Source organism: Trachypithecus francoisi, unplaced genomic scaffold (assembly GCF_009764315.1).
Source record: "Trachypithecus francoisi isolate TF-2019V2 unplaced genomic scaffold, Tfra_2.0 Lachesis_group7, whole genome shotgun sequence".
NCBI lineage: Eukaryota > Metazoa > Chordata > Mammalia > Primates > Cercopithecidae > Trachypithecus > Trachypithecus francoisi.
The window spans coordinates 93,837,296-93,857,779 of NW_022681472.1; the positions used below are offsets into that span (position 1 = coordinate 93,837,296).

Here is a 20,484-nt window from a genome sequence, read left to right on the forward strand (position 1 = left end):
TGGTTGCATAGATCTTCATTGACCTTAACACGCTGCCCTCCCAGTGCACAGCTGTCTGACTCTCTGACTTTTCTTCAAGTAGCTTGAAAGTAGAAAACTTTCATTCATTTCTTCATCCAACAAATGTTTACCAAGCACCTAAAATAATTCAGCCCCTCTGTTAGGTACTGGATCTATGCATCTCTGTATCCACAGTGTCCAGATTAGGGTCTGACACAGGTGGCAGCTAATAACCATTTCTTGGATGCAGGAACAAAAGAATCCTCCGTCAGTCACTCTGTGTCAGGCATTGGGTTCTGCCTTTGACCAAAATTAACATTTTCAGAGGAAGGAACATGATAGAAAGGCCTCTCTCAGCCCAGTCAGGAAGCGTGGAGTCACTGACTGCTTTCTGCTACACTAGGTCTGGCTCCATTTGTATGTTTATGGTCCACTGTGATGCTAACAAATTCCCCAAAGAAATAACCTCACAATTTCATAAACTGAAACTTTTAGAAAATGGCCCCAAGAAGAGCAGGGCCGGGCGCGGTGGCTCAAGCCTGTAATCCCAGCACTTTGGGAGGCCGAGACGGGCGGATCACAAGGTCAGGAGATCGAGACCATCCTGGCTAACATGGTGAAACCCCGTCTCTACTAAAAAAAAAAAATACAAAAAATTAGCCGGGTGAGATGGCGGGCGCCTGTAGTCCCAGCTACTCGGGAGGCTGAGGCGAGAGAATGGCGTAAACCCGGGAGGCGGAGCTTGCAGTGAGCTGAGATCCGGCCACTGCACTCCAGCCTGGGCGACAGAGCGAGACTCCATCTCAAAAAAAAAAAAAAAAGAAAATGGCCCCAGGAAGAGCAAAAAGACCATAATGTTCTGACAGGAAAAGCCAGAAGGCTAATGGTTAAGAATGAATAGAGTGTATGAGCTAGAATCTGCAGCACATGTCCAAGGAAGAGATGTGGGAGGAAGTAAGTGTGGGGGTTGTAGACAGAGAATGACATTTATTGAGCAACATCTGTGTGTCATAAGATCATGGATCTCCTGAGGGACCCTGTAGGGGTTAAACACTCTTTATTCCTTCATACAGAAAAGGAACTGAGGCTCAGAGAGACAAAGCCACTTGAGCCACTTGCCTTCAAGTCATCTGTCTTGTAGGTAGCTGAGCTGGGATTTTAACCCAGTTCTGCATGAAGCCAAAGCTTATTTATCCTGCTAGAAACAAGTGCCACTCAAGAGAAATACTGGCATCTTCAAGAGTCTTCCTGCAGTTACAAGGAATTAGGAGGGGCCAAGGGGCAGCCAAAGAAAACCTTCAAATAACTCCCTTCCTTAATTTCCTAAGGAAATTTCCTTAATTTCAATCAGCACCTGGGACAGTACCAGGGCAAGCCTTGCGCAAGTCACCCTCTCTGGGATCTCTCTCTCCACCTCTCCCTAGCTTACCCTACTTCTTACCTTCTTCCGCTGGCTGAGCAACCCATTCTACAGCTAAAGATGACCTCAAATTCCAATTTGTCTTCCCAATGCCAATTGACTATGGAAAGCTTTCTAAGTCACATTCTGACTTACACATTTACACAATATCAACACTGGAATGGGTCATGTGTTTAGACATCTCACATTTTAAATAGGAGGAAATGGCCGGGCGTAGTGGCTCACGCCTGTAATCCCAGCACTTTGGGAGGCCGAGACGGGTGGATCACGAGGTCAGGAGATCGAGACCATCCTGGCTAACATGATGAAACCCCGTCTGTACTAAAAACACATACACACACAAAAAAAATTAGCCGGGCGTGTTGGCGGGCGCCTGTAGTCCCAGCTACTGGGGAGGCTGAGGCAGGAGAATGGCGTGAACCCGGGAGGCGGAGCTTGCAGTGAGCCGAGATGGCACCATTGCACTCCAGCCTGGGCGACAGAGCAAGACTCCGTCTCAAAAAAAAAACAAAAATAAAAATAAATAGGAGGAAACATTTAGCCAAAGGGGCAGTATAACTTGCCCTGAGACTCATGGAGTTAAAACCAATTAGTCAACTAGACCCATGTCAGGAGTGTCTGCACTCCTCCCCCGGGGGGGTCTCAGCCTGCTTCTGCTCTTTCATGCTGCCTCCCCCACTTCCCCCAGGCTTCCTGCAACAACTGCGTGCCTGCAGAGATAGACCCCTGCCTTCTTGCTGCAACCCCACAGAGTGATCTAATAATAAGGATCCAAGCATAATCATAATAATGAATAATAAGGTCCAAAGCAGACCCCACAGGGGGATCCAATAATAAGGATCATGAATATTTACTGAGCACACAACTGTGACCAGCACCATGCTAGGCAACTGTATGTATGTACGCTGGTATGACATCATTTATTTTTCCCCCAGACTCTGCCTGTGAGTTAGGTAGTAATAAACTCTGAGTCTACCCATCAATAGATCACTAAGATCCCAAAGATACAGCTACAGAATAAACAGGATAAAGGGAGAAAAGGTCTCCTACTGTCAGATCCATGGTCATAAAGAAAGAGCATTTGAAGCCACTTTGCTGCTCCACCATTTCTGGTGCCCTCACCTTCCTGTCTTCCAAGAGGCTATCAATGCCCTCTAGATCCTAACGCCCTCTAGGCCCTGAGGGTCCCTGAGGTCCTCCTCCTCTAAGGGGAAAGAAGTGGAGTGCCTGAGCACTGCAGATCGGACTGGACTGTGTGCACCACATCAGGGGGGAGCCTGCCACATATCTTCAGATTGGCGGTTAATGCACAAAATCCTCCAGAATCTAGGTCCTAATTCCTTCATCTGCCCCTCTCCATATATACCCACTGTTCCAGGCATATGGAACTATTTTATATGTTCTCACAGTCAGGCAAAGTTAGTCCCAATTTTATTCCTCAGAAAATGAGGAGTGGTTATGTATTTACTCATAACACACAAAAACATTTTCCCTTTTGAAAAATATTTGGATTGTGAATATCACTATTAGGAAAAAGCACATGGGTCTACATTGACCAAATTAGTGGAAGCTTGGGATGCTTACAGAGGGCACCTCACCTGCTTGAGTAAGGGGAAACCAGGAAGCCATGAAATGTAATATAGATAACAGTAATTATTCCTGGAGCCTCAAATTTTCATATCTTGTATGTTATTGTAAGCAAGCCTCTCACATACAATTTTAGAAGCAATACACTCTGTGTTTATGTTGTTGAGATCCCAAAGGTGCAAGCATAGAAAGAAATAAAAAGGGGGAAAAAAGGTCTCCTACTGTTTGGAGAATGGTTTCTGGGGCTCAGAATAAAACTTTCAGTAACAGCAGCGTGTATGCATTCCAGAAGTGTTGAATCTCTAAAGACTCAGGTGGAATGCGTGGTAATAAGCTTTGGAGAAGTGCCAGCTGACTTAGATGGTGGCTCAAGGGATGATGACAGAAGACACTGAAGGCATCTAGGAACTTTAAAAAATTGTTTTCATAGACATATGCAAGTGCAAAATAAGTAATATAATTTTACAACAACACTTTTATTAATATTTTGAATATGCACATCAAATGAAAGCCCAAAATGTACATATTCTCAAGTCAGTCACTGACTGTTTCACCCACATTTTTTAATGTTGATGCATCTGAGTTAGTCAAATAATTTTCACTGGATATGGGCATACTTAGAGCTCATGGTCTTCTCTGAACACATTCTGCCTCATGCCTCAGTGTCTTTTTTCCTGTTAATTCCCCTGCCAGTGACTTCTCCTTCAACTTCTTCCCCTGCTAACGGCTAATGCACTTTATTTTATTTTTATCTATTTATTTATTTTTGAAATGGAGTCTCACCCTGTCGCCTATGCTGGAATGCAATGGCATGATCTCAGCTCACTGCAACCTCCATCTCCTGAGTTCAAGCAATTCTCCTGCCTCAGTCTCCCAAGTAGCTGGGATTACAGGCACGTACCACCACGCCCAGCTAATTGGTTGTATCTTTAGTAGAGACAGGGTTTCACCATGTTGGCCAGGCTGGTCTTGAACTCCTAACCTTGTGATCCACCCACCTCAGCCTCCCAAAGTGCTGGGATTACAGGTGTAAGGCACCGCAACTGGCTCGACATGCACTTTAAAACCAGGACAAACATCTCCTCCTTCAAGAAGCCATGATAATGAAACCAGGCTGGGTTAGCGAGCCCCCTCGGAGCCCACATGTGCCCTGAGCTACCCTCTTTCCTAGCACTCATCTACTTTTTGTCTGTTCACATATCTGTTTTCCTGGCTGAACCGTGAGCCACTGGAGGTCCTGAAACACATGACATGCACTGCTGTCATCCCGTAACCCACCTTAAAATCTGACACATGTGGTAAGAAATTCAGTAGACATGCAGTGAATAAAGTAATGAATGCATTTGTAATTGATTGGTAATTGATGCGTAAATGAATGAATGATTCAAGGTAGAAGGTATTTTAGGAAACTTCCCTGTCCACTCAGGAAATTTCTCATAAGAACACTTCCCCATGAAAAAAAGTTATATTTTCTAAATTGTGGGTGCAACCGAATTGAGGAAGGGACTGGTTGGTATTTAGCAAGCATTTCTCTTTTCCTCCTGTGTGCCCCAGTCTCCCCTGTGTGACTGTCATTGGGTGTTGATAGAAATGAATTAGCAGTCTCCAGGCCTGGCTCATAAAATCTTCCCACAGGGTTCCCCACTCTCTTTTCCCTTACTTACTGTTGCACCCCAAGAATTCAGTAGAAGATTCTGCAACTTTAGAGGATGGAAGAGTCATGGGATTCGAACGTGACCACTGAATGGCTATGCGGGTCAGAACTTCCCGCAGCAAGACTCCCATAGACCTCATGGCCATGAGGTATGAACTTTTACTGTGTTAAGCCTCTGAAATTTTGGAATCACCTGGTACTACAATGAGACTCATAATTCAAGAACTGCTTAGACCTACTGCTCTGCCAATCGAAAGTCAGTGTCTCCTGCCACTTCAATTAATGGTAAGTATTTATTAAGTACTGATTATATGGCAACTATTTCGATATAACAGTTAAGAGTGATAGAACCATCCAGGTGCACTGGTTCTATCTTCTCTCACACCTGTAATCCCAGCACTTTGGGAGTCCGAGGCAGGTATCACGAGGTCAGGAGTTCAAGAACAGCCTGGCCAACATAGTAAAACTCCATCTTTACTAAAAATATACAAAACAAAATTAGCCAGGTATGGTAGTGCGTGCCTGTAGTCCCAGCTACTTGGGAGGCTGAGGCAGGAGAATCACTTGAACCCAGGAGGTGGAGGTTGCAGTGAGCTGAGATCACACCACTGCACTCAAGGTTGGGTAACAGAGTGAGACTTTGTAAAAAATTAAAAATTTAAAATTTAAAAATTAAAAAAAAAAAAAAGTCCTAGAACCTTTAGTCAAATGGAATGCAATGAGCTGAGAAACACGGAAGTGGACTGAAGTGACCGGAGATGCTTATAATCAATTTTTCCATGTTCTCTTTCTCAGGGCAACTCGTGGCACCCACAGTTTTCTTGGACAAGCACTCACCTTGGTTCCTAGGGGTCCAGGGAGTCCAGGTGATCCACGGAGTCCCTGGGGAAATACATAATAACAGGACAGTCATGGAGCTGAGAGTGAACACTGACCCATCCACCCGGTGCCAGGCTGACTGCATCCTCTGCTGGGGACCCAGAGATGGGTGAGACTCTCACTAGGACCTGACTTGCACAAAAGAAACAGAATCCGGTTTTGAGCCCCAAGGCCCTGGATATGAATTCCGACTCTGTCTCCTACTGCCTCTGTGTGGCCTTCAGGAAATCTCTTAGCCTCTCTCAGTTTGCTTTCCCATTGAAGAGCCTTATTGTATAGACTTGAAGCAAGTAAGGGGCAAGGCCTCGTTTCAAAGCAGGCTTTGAAACCTTCACTTCAGGCTGAAGGCCTTTGGCACTCACAGCCACAATGGAAACCATGATTCTAGAAAGTCTTGGCTGAAAGCACCAGAGTAGACCAGAAGTCCTTCTCTATATATACCACACTTGTCCTGAGCTGTGAGGATGTGTTTACCTGACTGTCTCTCCATGAGATGGGAGCACCTCCAGGGTGTAGACTGTCTCATCCATCTCTGTGTCCCCAGCACTGGCCCAGGCTGGCATTTGGCCAGTGGTCCATGAGGATGTGCTGCCCTAGCCTGAACCACATTAGAGCAGACTGTTGGACCCACACACCACCCCTTTCCCAACCAGGCCCATTTCATTGGCCACGGTTCAATTTCTGCAAAGTTTGGCAGTTAGATGTTTTTCCTTTTCCTTCTCTAATTTTCACCTGGTTTCTACAGGCACAGGGACTCCCGACCTTCCACTTACCGGCTCTCCATCCTTCCCTTTTCCGGGTGGCCCAGGGAGCCCAGGAGCACCAGGATCTCCCCTGGGACCAACTGGCCCTGGGCTGCCTTCTTCCCCCGCTGAGCCCTGGAAAGAAAAATAAACATTTCCCAGGGTCAATTACACTCAGCACGAAGCTTTTCCATGGGGGAGCAGCCTGAGTAGGTTTGTAGGTTTCCTGGGACTGCCCTTATGATTTTAGAAGGCCCACACTTTCTGGGACACAGAAAGATGGACTGTGTAATGTGTGTTATAGGTTATATCATGTCCCCCAAAATTCATGTCTTGAAGTCCTAACACCTACCACTTCAATGCACAGATGTAATTAAAGTTAGGATGAGGTCATACTGGAGTGTGACCCTCCAATGGGCCTAATCCAATCTGAGTAGTGTCCTTTAAAGAAGGAGGCATTTGGTCACATATGCATAGAGGCAAGGCAACACAAATACACAGGGACAAGACGCCACCAAGGAGCCAAGGACAGAGGCCTGGAACAGATGTTTCCTTCACAGCCCTCAGAAGGAGCTAGCCTGCCGACACCTTGACTGAGGACTTCCTGCCTCCAAAACTGGGAGAAAGTACATTTTGGCTGTTTAGGCCACCCAGTTCATGATACTTTGTTACTGCGGCCTTAGTCAATCAATTCAATAAAAAGCATGGAAAATGAAAGGACGTTAATGAGGACCTCCCACCCAGTGCAGGCAAATCTACTTCCGGTGCATCTCTTACAGATCGGCCCTCATTTATGCTTGAACTCCTCTGGAAGCGGAGACCTCACTGCCGCTCCACACTGGGCATTCCTTTGTCAGGCAGCTCTGTTATGTAACATTTCTTTACACTCAGCCTTCTCTGAAATCTTCCCAACACCGGACACTCAGTCTGTTCCCCGAACCCTGCAGACACGATCCAATCCCTCTTACAGTTCGGTTTTCAACTATAAGAACAGACCTTAAAGCTACAATGGAGAGAGCAAGGGAGAGAGAGCCTGAGAGTGCCAGCACAGGCACCGGGGTCTGTTCGGGGACCTGGGCTTTGAGCTTGCTCCAGGCCAGTGCTCATCTTCTCTGACCACAGAGATCTGAGCAGTCCTTGTGGCGGCCCTGGCTGTAGAACACTGGGTTGAGCCCCGCGAAGCATTTGGATTCCTATCCCCAGACGGGGTTGCCCTGGGCGGAAGCTGCAATCGCAGTGTTTCCAGACATTCTCAGATGGAGCAGGGGTAAGGTAAGATGAGCCAAGGATGGGCAAAGCAAGGATGGAGAGGGCCTCTCTCCAAGCCTGGAGCAGGATCAGCTTCCCCTAGCCCCAGGACAGCCACTGGACATGGTGTGAGAGGGAAAAAGCATGCTGCGATGTCCGGGATTTTTACCACTTTGCAGAGCCCTGGAGGTTCCTTTCCAAGTTAAGTCCCAGGCCCGGCCCTCAGCCTGGGCTTCTGCTCAGCCAAGGAAAGGCATTTGGCTCCCTCTAGAGGCTCAATATGGCAATAGCCCACTGATTTCTGGTTTCTGAACATGCACCTGTTAGTCCTCTAAGATGCCTAACATCTTGGACATTCCCTTCCAGATTACCAATGTCCTACTTACAATGTGCCATCCTTCAGACATGGTATAATTAAGGAATACCAGATGAATCTAGATTTTTTCCTTTGCTTAATCTAGGCAGTCTGAAATGGTACTTTTTCAAAAAATGAATGTTTGCACCTGTATTACATAAGGATTGTTGTTATTTTATTATTATTATTATTATCATTATTATTTGAGATGCAGTCTCACTCTGTCACCCAGACTGGAGTGCAGTGGTGTGATCTCAGCTCAAGGCAACCTCCGCCTCCCGGGTTCAAGAGATTCTCGTGCCTCAGCTTCCCAAGTAGCTGGGATTACAGGCATGTGACACCATACCCAACTAATTTTTGTATTTTTAGTAGAGATGGGGTTTCACCATGTTGGCCAGGCTGGTCATGAACTCCTGACCTCAAGTGACCTGCCCACCTTGGCCTCTTAGTGCTGGGATTACAGGTGTGACCACCACACGTGGCCCATTGGGTTATTATTAAGCCTATGATCAACACTCCAAAAACTCAAGATATTTTTCATAGATGTGTCAATCATTTTTCTCTGCACTAAGCTCTTTTTCTGGGAGACATGTAGCTTAAAATTGAACCTTCCTGCCAAAAGGCAAGTGACATCTCCTCTTGTTAAATTATGCAAAAACATAAAAACTGAAGTGATTCTTTAAAAGGAACTTGAAATAGTTCATGTGAAGAAGTTTGGCCACGTGTGTGCTAGGAGGGACCTCTGTGGACAATCCATGCCCCAACGTTGTCACTTCCTGTCCATGAATATAAGCGTGATCTGCTCACACAGGGAAGGCAGGACACAACCACACAGTACCCTCATCACCTGCTATCTGCTGAGCCCTTTGCACATGGATCCCCAATTCCTCAGCTAGTCCTCACAACCTGTGATCCATGTGGCATCATCCCCATTTTACAGATGAGAAAATGCAGGTGCAAAGAGGGTGCCCTTTATTTAGATCAGGGTTTCTCAACCTTGGCACTATTGACCTTCAGGGAGGATCGTTCTTAGTAGGGGAATGTCTTATGCGCTGTGAGGTTTTTAGCAGGCTTTCTGGTGTCTACCCACTAATGCCAGGAGCAGTTACTCCCCTTAGTGGTGACAAGAAAAAATATCTCCCCGGGTAAAAACCCCCCGCTGAGAATCACTTTTGTCACCCTAGCTTATATCAATGTAACTAGGGCAAGGGAGCTGGCATTTGACTCAGGTCCAAAGCCCTGAATCATTCAAATGAGTGCGTCTGATTTCCTGAGCACTGGCTCAGTGTCACCAATTAACCTCAGAGTCATTTCCTAAGGTGCTACGTCAGAGAAATGCAAAATGGAACTTAAAAGGGTGTAGATTCTCCTCCTCAGCCTCTGGGGTTGTTTTTGTTTTTGTTTTTGTTTTTTTAATTGGGGTGGGAATATGTATCTCTCTTATTAATAATTAAAATCTCAGGCTGGGTTCGATGGCTCACACCTGTAACCCTGGCACTTTGGGAGGCCAAGACTGGTGGATCACTTGAGTCCAGGAGTTTGAGACCAGCCTGGGCAACATAGTGAAACCCCGTCTCTACAAAAAATTCAAAAACTAGCCAGGTGTGGTGGTGCACACCTGTAATCCCAGCTGCTCAGAAGACTGAGGCATGAGAATTGCTTGAACCCCAGAGGCAGAGGTTGTAGTGAGTGGAAATCACATCATTGCACTCCAGCCTCAGTGGCAGAGTGAGACCCTGTCTCAAGAAAAAAAAAAAAAATCTCATAGCTTGGGAAGGTTTACATGTGTGAGCATAGATGTAGAAAGGATAAGTTGGTGCACTGAGTTGAGAGAGAACAGGATTTGGAGTCAGACAGACCTAGCCCTGTAGCTCATTTGCTATGAGACACAGGGCAAATTAATTAACTTCTCAGAGCCTCAGTCTCCACATCTGTCGAATGGGCACTCGTCTGATTCTCAGGTCTGTTGTGAGAAATAAATGAGCCAATGGGATGGCACGGTCTTCCTCTCCCTCCTACTTAGTAAACCCCTTCCGATTGCAGAGTGAGCTGCTCCTTCAGTGCCTGTAACAAGGTGAGGATATTGGCTTGTGTGCTGAGAGATCACATTAGTCTTACCTTCTCACCACGCTCCCCATCTTTCCCAGGGGGGCCTCTGAGGCCAGGAGCACCCTGTGGAAAGGAGGATTACAGATGTGGTGAATTTAAAGATGACTGGTCACTCTTGGTGGCTCGTGACCCCCAGGAAAGAATCATCAGGTCCCCCTGAAGTCAACGACTACAGCTCCCACCCAATCCCATCCCTTATTTAAATTCCCCAAAGCTCCATCTCCTCCCTGCCCGTGATTGCTGCTCTCCCAGGGGGCCTGGCCTTAGAACCGTACACATCAGAGCTCTTAACAGCAGGCATGGTCTGCTGGAAGCTTTGCCACCTGCTCTGGGCTGTGAACTCTCAGAAGGCACGGCCTGGCACAGTGAACACTCTGGGAGGATGAGGATGGCCTTAAGAACCCAGCCTTAGTATTGTGGCATCTGCTCCAACAGTGTCTTTGGAGTCCCCCAAAGGTTGACTTTGAGACATGGTTTAAGTGCAAGTGTCCCATGGATGCAACAGTAGAAGCAAAAAGTGGGAACACCCACGCCTGTAATCCCAGCACTCTGGGAGACCAAGGAGGATGGATCACTTGAGGTCAGGATTTCAAGACCAGGATTTCACCAACATGGTGAAACCCCATCTCCACTAAAATACAAAAATTAGCTGGGCATGCTGGCATGCCCCTGTAATCCCAGCTACTTGGGAGGCTGAGGCAGGAGAATCACTCGAACCTGGGAGGCGGAGGTTGTAGTGAGCCAAGATCATGCCACTGCACCCCAGCCTGGGCAACAAAGTGAAACTCCACCTCAAAAAAATAAAAATAAAAATAAATACAGCAGGGGAGAACAGGCAGCAAGAAATATACTTGCTGGCCACTGGAGCTGTCCTGCTGTGACTCTGGGATCCTGCGCAGGATATACCCTCAGAGTGACAACAGCTGAGGACAAGCGATCTGAGCTATTCTGCTGGTGCTGGTGCTGGCCACACATCACATGGCCTGATCACATGCACTGTAGAGGCCAGAGAAGATCCCCAGCCAGAAGAATGCAGGCTGGACTGCCAGAAGCCTCTGTGTAAAATAGTAACATTCCTCCAGCAGGGTTGCTGTGTGGATTAAATTAATGAACACATGTAACATGCTTAGAAGGATGCCTGGCATGTATAAAGGCTCAGTCCTCTAAGCTACTATGCTTATTACCTATAAAGGTTTGATGAAGAAACAGGACCGACCTAAATCTTTTGTGGGGGGAAAAATGTTGCCCTTGACTAGATGTCATGGAGTGTTTTGTTGAACAATGTTCAAGTCTAAATTGGTGTTTACGGTGAATCTTAAAGCTGGTCCTTTAGCGGACACCTTGGGCCTCGACATGGAAAAGGCAGAATCTCATCAGGCCAAAAAAGATGCAACCCTAAAGGTGAAGCAACCAAGCTATTGTCTCCGTTTTGCAGTTAAACTAGCAGACACCCCAAGGAGTGGCTTGCCAAGATCGTCAAGTCAATTAATAGAAGAGCTAGGATTCGAATCCAGGTCTCCCAACAGCCGTCACGGGACCTTTGACTTCTTTAGGTTCATTTTGTTTCTTCTGAAACAAACTAGGGTGTTGATTCCAACAACAGTGAAATGTAAAGACTTTCTGCAGATGCCAACAGCTGCATTTGCCCTCTAGATAGCTGGCGGGTTGCCTAGGGCTCAGATGTGTGAACTTTCTGGGTGGTCTATGTCAGGACAGCAGTGTCTCCATCTGGACAATGGGAGTAAGGATGCCTATGCCTCTGGCTTTTGGGGAGGATACATTAACTAGCTTGGTGGCTGGGCAGTACGTATGCACAGCCAGCGCTGGTATCCACGCCCTCTCCCCATTACTCACCACACTTCCTGGAGGGCCACTGGGACCAGGGGGACCGACATGTCCAGGAGCACCCTATTGAGAGACAAACGCATTGGTTATAAGTAGTTGCTCCAACTCTCTCTGCAAACCTGTCTCATACTCAATTCACCACGATGTGCTGGAACTGCTGCTGACCTGACAGCCCCTGCAGACATGAATCTTCTCCCTAGAGGGCCGTGGTGTCCCAAGCACCAAGCCTCAGGTGAGTGGGCTTCTGGCACAGAGGTGAGAGGCAGGAGGGCAGGAGGACTCTGGAAGTTCCTTAGAGCTAAGGTACAGGGGTGTGGAGGAGCCTGGGGGTGGGCAGAGAGAAGGGCTGAGAAGAGGATCTCAGGTGAGGTTTGGCCTTATCCTAAGTGCCTGAGGTAAAGAAAACATTGAAAATGAAACAGTTCAGATCTCAGTGGCATATGTGTGTGTATGTGTGCGTGTGTGTGTGCACATGTTCGTGGAGATGTGTGTGCATGCATGCACGTGTGCATGTTTGTAGAGATGTGTGTATGTGTGCACGTGTGCGTGTGCATGTTCGTGGAGGTGTGTGTGCTTGTGCGTGTGTGCATGTTTGTGGAGGGGTGTGTGTGTGTGTGGGTGTGTATGTGGAGGTGTGTGTGTGCATACGTGCGTCTGCATATTTGTGGAGGTGTGTGTGGAAGCGCATGGGTATATACACATTTGTGGAGATGTGTGTGTGCGTGCATGTGCGTGTGCATGTTTCTGAAGGTGTGTGTATGTGTGCATGTGTGTGTGCATGTTCGCGGAGGTGTATGTGCATACACATGTGCATGTTTGTGGAGGTGTGTGTGTGCATGTGCATGTGCATGTTTGTGGAGGTGTGTGTATGTGTGCACATGGGTGTGTGCATGCTTGTGGAAGTGTGTGTGTGCATGTGCGTGTGTGCATGTTTGTGGAGGTGCATGTGCGTGCATGTTTGTGGAGGTGTGTGTGTGTGCATGTTTGTGGAGGTGTGTGTGCACGTGTGTGCACGTTTGTGGAGGGGTGTGTGTGTGCACATGCGCATGTGCATGTTCGTGGAGGTGTGTGTGTGCACATGTGCATGTTCGTGGAAGTGTGTGTGGGCGCGCGTGTGCATGTGTATGTCCATGGAGGTGTGTGGGTGCATGTGTGTATGTTTGTGGAAGTATGTGTATGTGTGCGCCTGTGTGTGCATGTTTGTGGAAGTGTATGTGTGCGTGTGTGTGTGCATGTTTGTGGAGGTGTGTGTGCGTACTTGTGTGTGTGCATGTTTGTGGAGGTGTATGTGTGCGCATGGGTGTGTGCACGTTTGTGGAGGGGTGTGTGTGCGTGTGCACGTGCGCATGTTTCTGGAGGGGTGTGTGTGCGTGCATGTGTGCATGTTTGTGGAGTGTGTGTGTGCGTGCATGTGTGCATGTTTGTGGAGATGTGTATGTGCACGTACGCATGTTCGTGGAGGTGTGTGTGTGCGTGCGTGCATGTTTGTGGAAGTGTATGTGTGCACATGTGTGCATGTTTGTGGAGGTGTATGTGTGCATGTGCACATGTGCATGTTCACGGAGGTGTGTGCATGTGTGCATGTTTGTGGAGGGGTTTGTGTGCATGTGCATGTTCACGGAGGTTGAGTGTGCATGCATGTGTGCACGTTCATGGAGGTGTGTATGTGTGTGCATGGGTGTGTGCATGCTTGTAGAGGTGTGTGATGTGCGTGTGTGCATGTTTGTGGAGGTGTGTGTGTGTGCAGGTGTGTATGTTTGTGGAGGGGTGTGTGTGTGCATGCACATGTGCATGTTCATGGAGGTTGTGTGTGTACGCATGCATGTGTGCATGTTCGTGGAGGTGTGTGTATGTGTGCGCATGGGTGTGTGCACGTTTGTGGAGGTGTGTGTTCGTGTGCATGTGTGCAGGTTTGCAGAGGTGTATGTGTGCGTGTGCGTGTGTGCATGTTTGTGTATGTGTGGAGGTGTATGTGTGCACGTGTGTGTTTGTGGAGGTGTATGTGTGCGCAGGTGTATGTGCATGTTTGTGGGTGTGTGTGTTGGCTTCGACTGGAAAATCGGGTAAGAAGTGGGTTTGAACTAGAACTTGATGGCTGGGCAATGATCCATGAAAGAAGACGTGGGTTAGGACATCCAGGTGGATCAACATTATGGGCACGGGGAAGCAGGGAGCTCTCACGGCCCTGGAGGCTGCCCATGTTTCTTCCAGGCCTTGTTCCCCACTGTCCCTGGGTCTTGCACGTCTCCAGGGTCAGGACTCATGGAGAACACTCCCAGCAACCTCCTTGCCTACACTCCACTTCCATTCCCCTCCAGGCCGGGCTGGAACCAGGGCTCTCTTCACAGCGGGGAGGAGCTGCCATCTGTTCTCGCTGTGGCATCCACACTTGTCACTACCTTGGCAGACCCAGTTCCAATCCAGCCATATGCATGGTGGCCTGGTCATATCAGCACCCTCTAGCTGGTGCAGAGCCACCCAGCGGTGGTGCTAGGAGCAGACTGGATGTGTGCTGCAGCTGCTCCTCTTGCCAGCACCGCTCCACAGAGACCCGGGGATGAGTCAGCCCATCCTGCCTCCCACCAGCTCCACAGTCCAGCCTGAGATCTCTGGCTCTGCACCATGAGACAGAACCCGAATCAGCTCCAGGAACAAGTGCTATCCCCCACAGGGATCAAATACACCCTGGATCTGGCCCCAAGGATGGCTGAGCCAGGAGCAGCCGAAGAGTGTGCCTGTGTGCTTATGCAAAGGTGTCCGTGTATTTTCCTGGCTGCATCTGTGTGTTTGGGGTTGTGTGTGTGTGTGTGTACGTGTGCATACGTGTATTATAGGATGTGTATTCTCTGGTTTGTAAAGTATGTGTACATGGTTGTGCATGTAAGCACACTTACTGGTGTAACAACCTCACCTGCGCGTGGTGCTGTGTGTGTGTGTCTCATCCACATGTGCATAGAAAGAGATTTCTTTCATTCGCTGGGCATGTGGACAAAGCCAAGAAATGCTACGAAGGTGGTAGAGGCCAGAACCTCTCTCCGTGCTGACTCCAGCCAACCACTCGAGAGTGGGTGGACCTTTTGGGCCACGTCTCCCTAGCTAGCCCAGAGCTGTAAGCCACAGCAGACACTGGGTGGTGCCTCCCTCCGGGGGTCCCCCACAAGGCAGGCGGATCATAGGGACTCACAGGGTTTCCAGCTGCTCCAGGAGCCCCATGTGCACCTTCTTGTCCTTTAGCACCCTGCACAGGAAATAAAAGAGGGGCGGGGGTAAGAGACCCTCAGTGATGCTGTCTTCCCACATGCCAGGGAGGTCTCGGGATACCGTGCTCATCAGAAGCATGATTCCAAACTGAAGGGGCCAGGAGCACTGTCTAAAACGTGAAGAAAACCACTAATTCCTGGCCCTTTGTTGGAGCTGGGTATATCGCGATTTCATTCCTTCCTCACCACCGACCCAGGGTGTAGGGGTCAGCACCAGCCCTTTGTAGAAATGTAGCTCTCAGGGGCTCACACAGCCGATCAGGGTCCCCCGTCACCCCAGCAGGGTCTCCCACCATAGCACAGAGTCTCCCAGAGAACCAAGATCCAGTGCAGAGGCTACCACCGAGCAAAATGACAAAATCAAAGCACTGACATGCACCAGGTGTCATTTAAACCAGCACTGCCACTCCATGGCTGGGATTCATTTCTGGTTCTGCAATCCTCTGGGAACCAAGGTGCCCGCTGTATGCAGAGGCCCTTGCTCTCCAGATCCCACTGAGCAGGAGAAGGGAGAGCACGGCAGAAACCCGGAGCTCGCCTACACCAACCCTTCAGTGACAGAGTAGGGACATCCAGGGGTACAGAGGTGGGGCCTGGCCCCATGGCTGTGTCTGGGGCATTTAGTGAGGGCCACATAGCCTCTGCAGCACCTTGGGGCAGCTCTCCTCAGCGTCTACTCCCAAAATGCCAGGGGAGAGAACTGGGGAGGGCGGCCTGGAGGGAGAGAGCATGGCTGGGATCTCCAAGTCTCTGAGTCAGCAGGGGAAGGGATGATTTTCTTACCGGTGGTCCAGCAGGTCCCCGAGGCCCCAATTCTCCAGGACGGCCCTGCAGTCCCTGTAAGCACACGTTGCCATGAACCAGCCCATCCTCCTGGTTCTGAGCAGATGGGTGGGTGGGGCGGGGACGCTGCGATGGGTATAATTTGAGATCCAAAGAGGGGCAGTGGCTAGTGTCCTGAGGAGGAGAAAGGGCTGCCTTCCATTCAGTGGGGCTCCTGCGTGTGGACCGCATGGTGCGGATGTAGAGCTGGGCAGCCTTTGGAGTCCGGATCTTCAGGTAAGCAGCCCTGTGGGGGAAGGGGGACACGGGACTCACCGGTTCCCCAGGCACTCCTGGATCGCCCTTCTCTCCTTTGGGCCCTTGTTCTCCCTGTTGGTGAGAAGCACAGGGTAGAGTGAACTTCAGGGAGAACTTCCCCTCATCACAGAGTACACGCCCCCAGCTCTGGCCACACAGGCCACCTCCAGTCCTGCGTGTCACTGGATAGGTTCCCACCCCCAAAGGCTGTTCCCTCTGCCTAGGGGTTCTTCCCTCCTACTCCCCAGGACTGATTCTGACTCCATCTTTGAGGTCAGGAATCACTTCTTCAGGGAAGCTGAACACTAAAATGGGCCCAACCTTCCTGTTACAGTGGGCCAGTGTACCGTGCCTTTCTCCTCCTGACCCCTGTTACGGCGGCAGTTTTACACTTAGTTGTGCGGTTTGATTCATGTCCCCTCCAGCTTAGAGCCTGGCATGTGGCAGATCATCAGTGAATAATGATAGGAAGAGTTTTGAGATGAGGAAGGGTCTTTAAGGGACTCTGGCCCAAACACTATTTTTTCTCCCTCTCCCTCCCTCCCTTCCTCTCTCTCTTTCTAGTAGAGATGGGGTCTCACTATATTGCCCAGACCTTTCTTGAAATCCTGGGCTCAAGCGATCCTCCCTGCATAGCCTCCTGTGTACCTGCCTCCTGGAACTACAGATCCTCACCATCGTGCCCAGCTCCAACCCCTTTCTACATGGGGAGGGCGCTTAACGAAGGAGACCCAGACCTTTGGGGATAGCCTGGGGGTTGAACCCTGGACTCTGGATGGCCAGAATGGTGTGTCTAACTTTTGCTGAAGAAAGGATGAGACACAGGCTAGACAGGCAGTGCCCTGGGTGGGCCCAGGATGGAATGATCCAAGATAGGGCAGGCTCACTTCCAGGGAGCCACGTCCAGGGTGCCCAACACATCTCCCAGGAGGGTTGAAGGGACGTGTGATCATCAGCCTGCAATTCATATGGAACAAGGAGAAGACGAGCAGATGGGGGACGACAGTGAGGGCAGCCCTCCAGGGGCTCAAGGGCATATGTTTCCACAGCTGAAGGGCCACTGTGCAGGAGAGGAGTGGGGCCAGTGGGCCAGGGTGGACACAGCCTCAGCTTCAGACCCATACAGCCTGTCTTGGGAGCCCTGGCCCTCCAGCTTATTGGCCGTATAAACTTGGGCAAAGTAGTTACCCATACTGACCCCATATGACCTTTGCAGTTTCCACATCTGCAAAATAAACAGGTGGTCTCTTTTTCACATAGGGTGAAGGTCAATGGTACAGAGAAGGTGCAGCAGAGGCAAGACGTCAAAGAGAAATGGCACGGGTTTGCAGAGTTCTCCAGGAAGGCAGATAACAACCAGAGCACGTGTACCCAGAAAGGCAGTGTACGACCCTTCTCAAGGAGCAGAACCTGCTACTGTCCCAAATCCCCACAGCCTGCTTAGGGGGACGTCGGGCTCCCCTGCCACAGATAAGCCCAAAGAGAGCTGGAATGAGCATCTGCCTTGGGTGTAGAAGGGAGTCCTGCATGGATGGGGTGTTTGTAAGACACGGCTTTAGAGAGCAGGAGACGAAGGGAGGACCCTGGATGCATCCGGAAGAAAGAGTCTAATGTCTACATTAGAGATCCTGAGGTTGGCTAGTTCTAACCTTTACTTGGTGGAGAAACCAGCATAGAAAGATACTATCTACTAAGGGTTTCATGTCACTTTCTCTCTCTATGCCCATGCAAATATGAAAGGCTTTGCAGCCATGGTTCCTACCTGCCCTCCCTTCCCAAGCCTCTCTCTGGTACAGCAGTTGGACACCACATGGTCTGAAGCTGGCTTCCTCACTCAGCATCGCCTATTGCATGGAACGACATGGTCTACCTCATAGAGCTGTGACCTGGATTCAGTGAGATTGCTTTTGCAAAGTCTTTCACAGTGCCCAACACAGAGGAGGTTTCAACAGATGCCAGCTCATTCCTCTGCCTAGAATCTCCATCGCCCTTGAGCTCAGAAGGAGACATGTCTAGCCCCATTCACCACGGACAATAATACCATTATTTCTAGCATGTTTTCCTCCTAGAAAACTACCCCTGGTGGGGATTTGCCAGTGTTTTTCTGGCCCTCCAGTCACTGGCAACACAATGTGTGAAGACAAAAGGGCTTATGGGATTGCTTCAGGAGACACACAGGGAAGACGCTTGCACATTCTGCCAGTGTTGGTGAACGAGACTGCAGTGGCAGGAAGACAAAGTGAGGAGCTATGGGGGGTCAGACAGGCCAGAGAAGGAATCAAGATGCTCAAGACATTTCTGCCCCAGAGCCTAGGAGTCAGGAGGCAGTACCTTCCCCCCAGGAGCCCTCTGGAACAGTTCTATCAGTAGCTATTGAATGCTTAAGTTTAGCTGGCTTCTGTCTCCTCCCCACTGCCCCCTGGTGACCTCAGCCAAGTGAAACACCATCTCTGGGACTCATGATCATCTCTGCAGGCTCTGGTCATTGCCTGGGCATCCTGGAAGCCTCCTTAGCAGGGTGAGGGGTAGAATCAGGCTGGTTGGACAGAGCCTTCCTAAGACAGCTGCTTTGGAACAACTGATGAGCCCCCAGTTACAAAACCTTGTTTGAGTTCTCCACTGTACCTTCCCCAAGCACGAGGCTGCCTGTCCCTCTATCCTCCAGCAAAGGTTCTGACATCTGCAGACCCCAGATATATGCACACCTTCAAACAGCCTGCTCTGTCCTTTGCAAACCACCAGCACCCTCTCACCTCATCAGGTGCAGCCACCAGCTATCCCCAGGAGCCTCCTCAGTCCCAGAGAGGGCAACAAAATGAGTCGGGCTTCTCCCTCCACCTCCTCTTCTCCTTTCCATTCTCTTCCTTCATTATGCAGCAGACCTTAACACCCCTCTAAATTGTTCTCTCCCCAGCCTCTTCCTGCACTGCAGGGACTCAAAGGCAGGTGCCTGAGGAGAGCAGGGAGGAGTCAAACAGAATAACACTTTCCAAACCCATCAATACAAACATGGGTTGCCATGGCGACGAAGACAGTCCCAGGGAGACTCAGGCAATTGTCCACAATGAAACTTTTTTTTTCATAGGCATAATTTCCTTGTTTGCATCTGAGAGTGACTTCCTGGCTCCCAGGCTCCCACAGCAACGCAGAGCCTGCAGGAAGGATGTCAGTGCTGGGACTCAAAGGGGAGGGCGGCGCAGGCCCCCTCATGTGCCTTCCCAGTGGAATGCTCTGGAAATTGTGTTTTTACAGAGCAATTCCTTTAAGGAGAGGCTGGACATGTAGGCTTGTCTCAACCCTGAGGGGCTCAGGGTGGACCTGAGGGAGGGAGGCCCACAGATGTCAGGGGCATGGGGAGGCAACACATGGAGGTGGTCCAGGAAAGGCAGGCAACCAGTGGAAGGGACAGGCAGTGTGATGGGAAGCCCCTTGCACAGGACAGCCAGCCCAAGCTGGAGCAAAGGCAGTACAGACACTCCATCCAGTGCGCTATGACTGACACACTAGCCCCTCATTCCTATCTCGCAGGTAGGGCCTTCTTGGCAAGCTCCCCAGCACCTCTGAGCTGTAGGACCATTCCCTGTAAGATGGACACAGGTGCCACTCCCTCAAGGCTGTTAGGAGCCTTGGCTGCAGCAGTGCCAGGAAAATGCCCGGAGCTGAGCTGCTGCATGGGGTGCTCTGCCCTTCCAAGCCCCTGTCTGCGAGAGCAGGTGAGAAGCCAGGGTGGCAGGGCAGGGAAGGGAGTTCCTCAGGCAGTGAGTGCTGCCCTGCAGGTGAGAGAGGGGCTGTGGCCCTTATGCAGGGAGTGCCTGTCTCTGCCAGAGCGGAGCAGAGTTCTAAATGTTTTACACAAAGTGCAAATATCCTGTTATTTGCATTTAATCCTGAAAGCATATTTTTATTGTCCCAATTTTATAATTGAGAAAACTAGGTCTCAGCGAAGAAACAGAGGGAACATTTTCAAGGACAGGTGGGCAGTGAGGCAGTGCCCTCTAACGGTTGACAGCTCAGTGACAAGAGGGCTCCTTTCACATCAGGGCCTTCTCTCCCTTCAGGAAAGGCTCACAGCCAGAGCCCTGTGCACCTGCTCTTTCTCGCAGAGTCTCTCACCCACTTCTCCCCAAGTCTGTGCTGCCCCAGGACACCCCCACCTCCCCGCTATGCTTCTCAAGCACAAAATCCTTCCTTCTCCTGCCGTGATTTCAGCACCTGACTCAGTCTCTCTACCTGCTTCCTTCTTTTGCATCACACACAGGATTCTTTTAAGCTTTTAAAATGGAATCGACTTAATATTGAATAAA

General features: G+C 49.7%; 1 protein-coding gene across 1 annotated transcript in view; it reads right to left on the reverse strand.

Annotated features, from left to right (window-relative positions):
• The window catches only part of COL22A1 (collagen type XXII alpha 1 chain), a 336,220-nt gene that overhangs the window by 96,912 nt on the left and 218,824 nt on the right, over window positions 1–20,484 (reverse strand). Inside the window, exons 33-39 of the mRNA XM_033202916.1 lie at window positions 16,199–16,252; window positions 15,884–15,937; window positions 15,025–15,078; window positions 11,850–11,903; window positions 10,005–10,058; window positions 6,314–6,418; window positions 5,499–5,543 (exon numbers count right to left, since the gene is read on the reverse strand). Coding sequence (XP_033058807.1) covers window positions 5,499–5,543; window positions 6,314–6,418; window positions 10,005–10,058; window positions 11,850–11,903; window positions 15,025–15,078; window positions 15,884–15,937; window positions 16,199–16,252 — 420 coding nt within the window. The remainder of the gene's footprint in view (window positions 1–5,498; window positions 5,544–6,313; window positions 6,419–10,004; window positions 10,059–11,849; window positions 11,904–15,024; window positions 15,079–15,883; window positions 15,938–16,198; window positions 16,253–20,484) is intronic.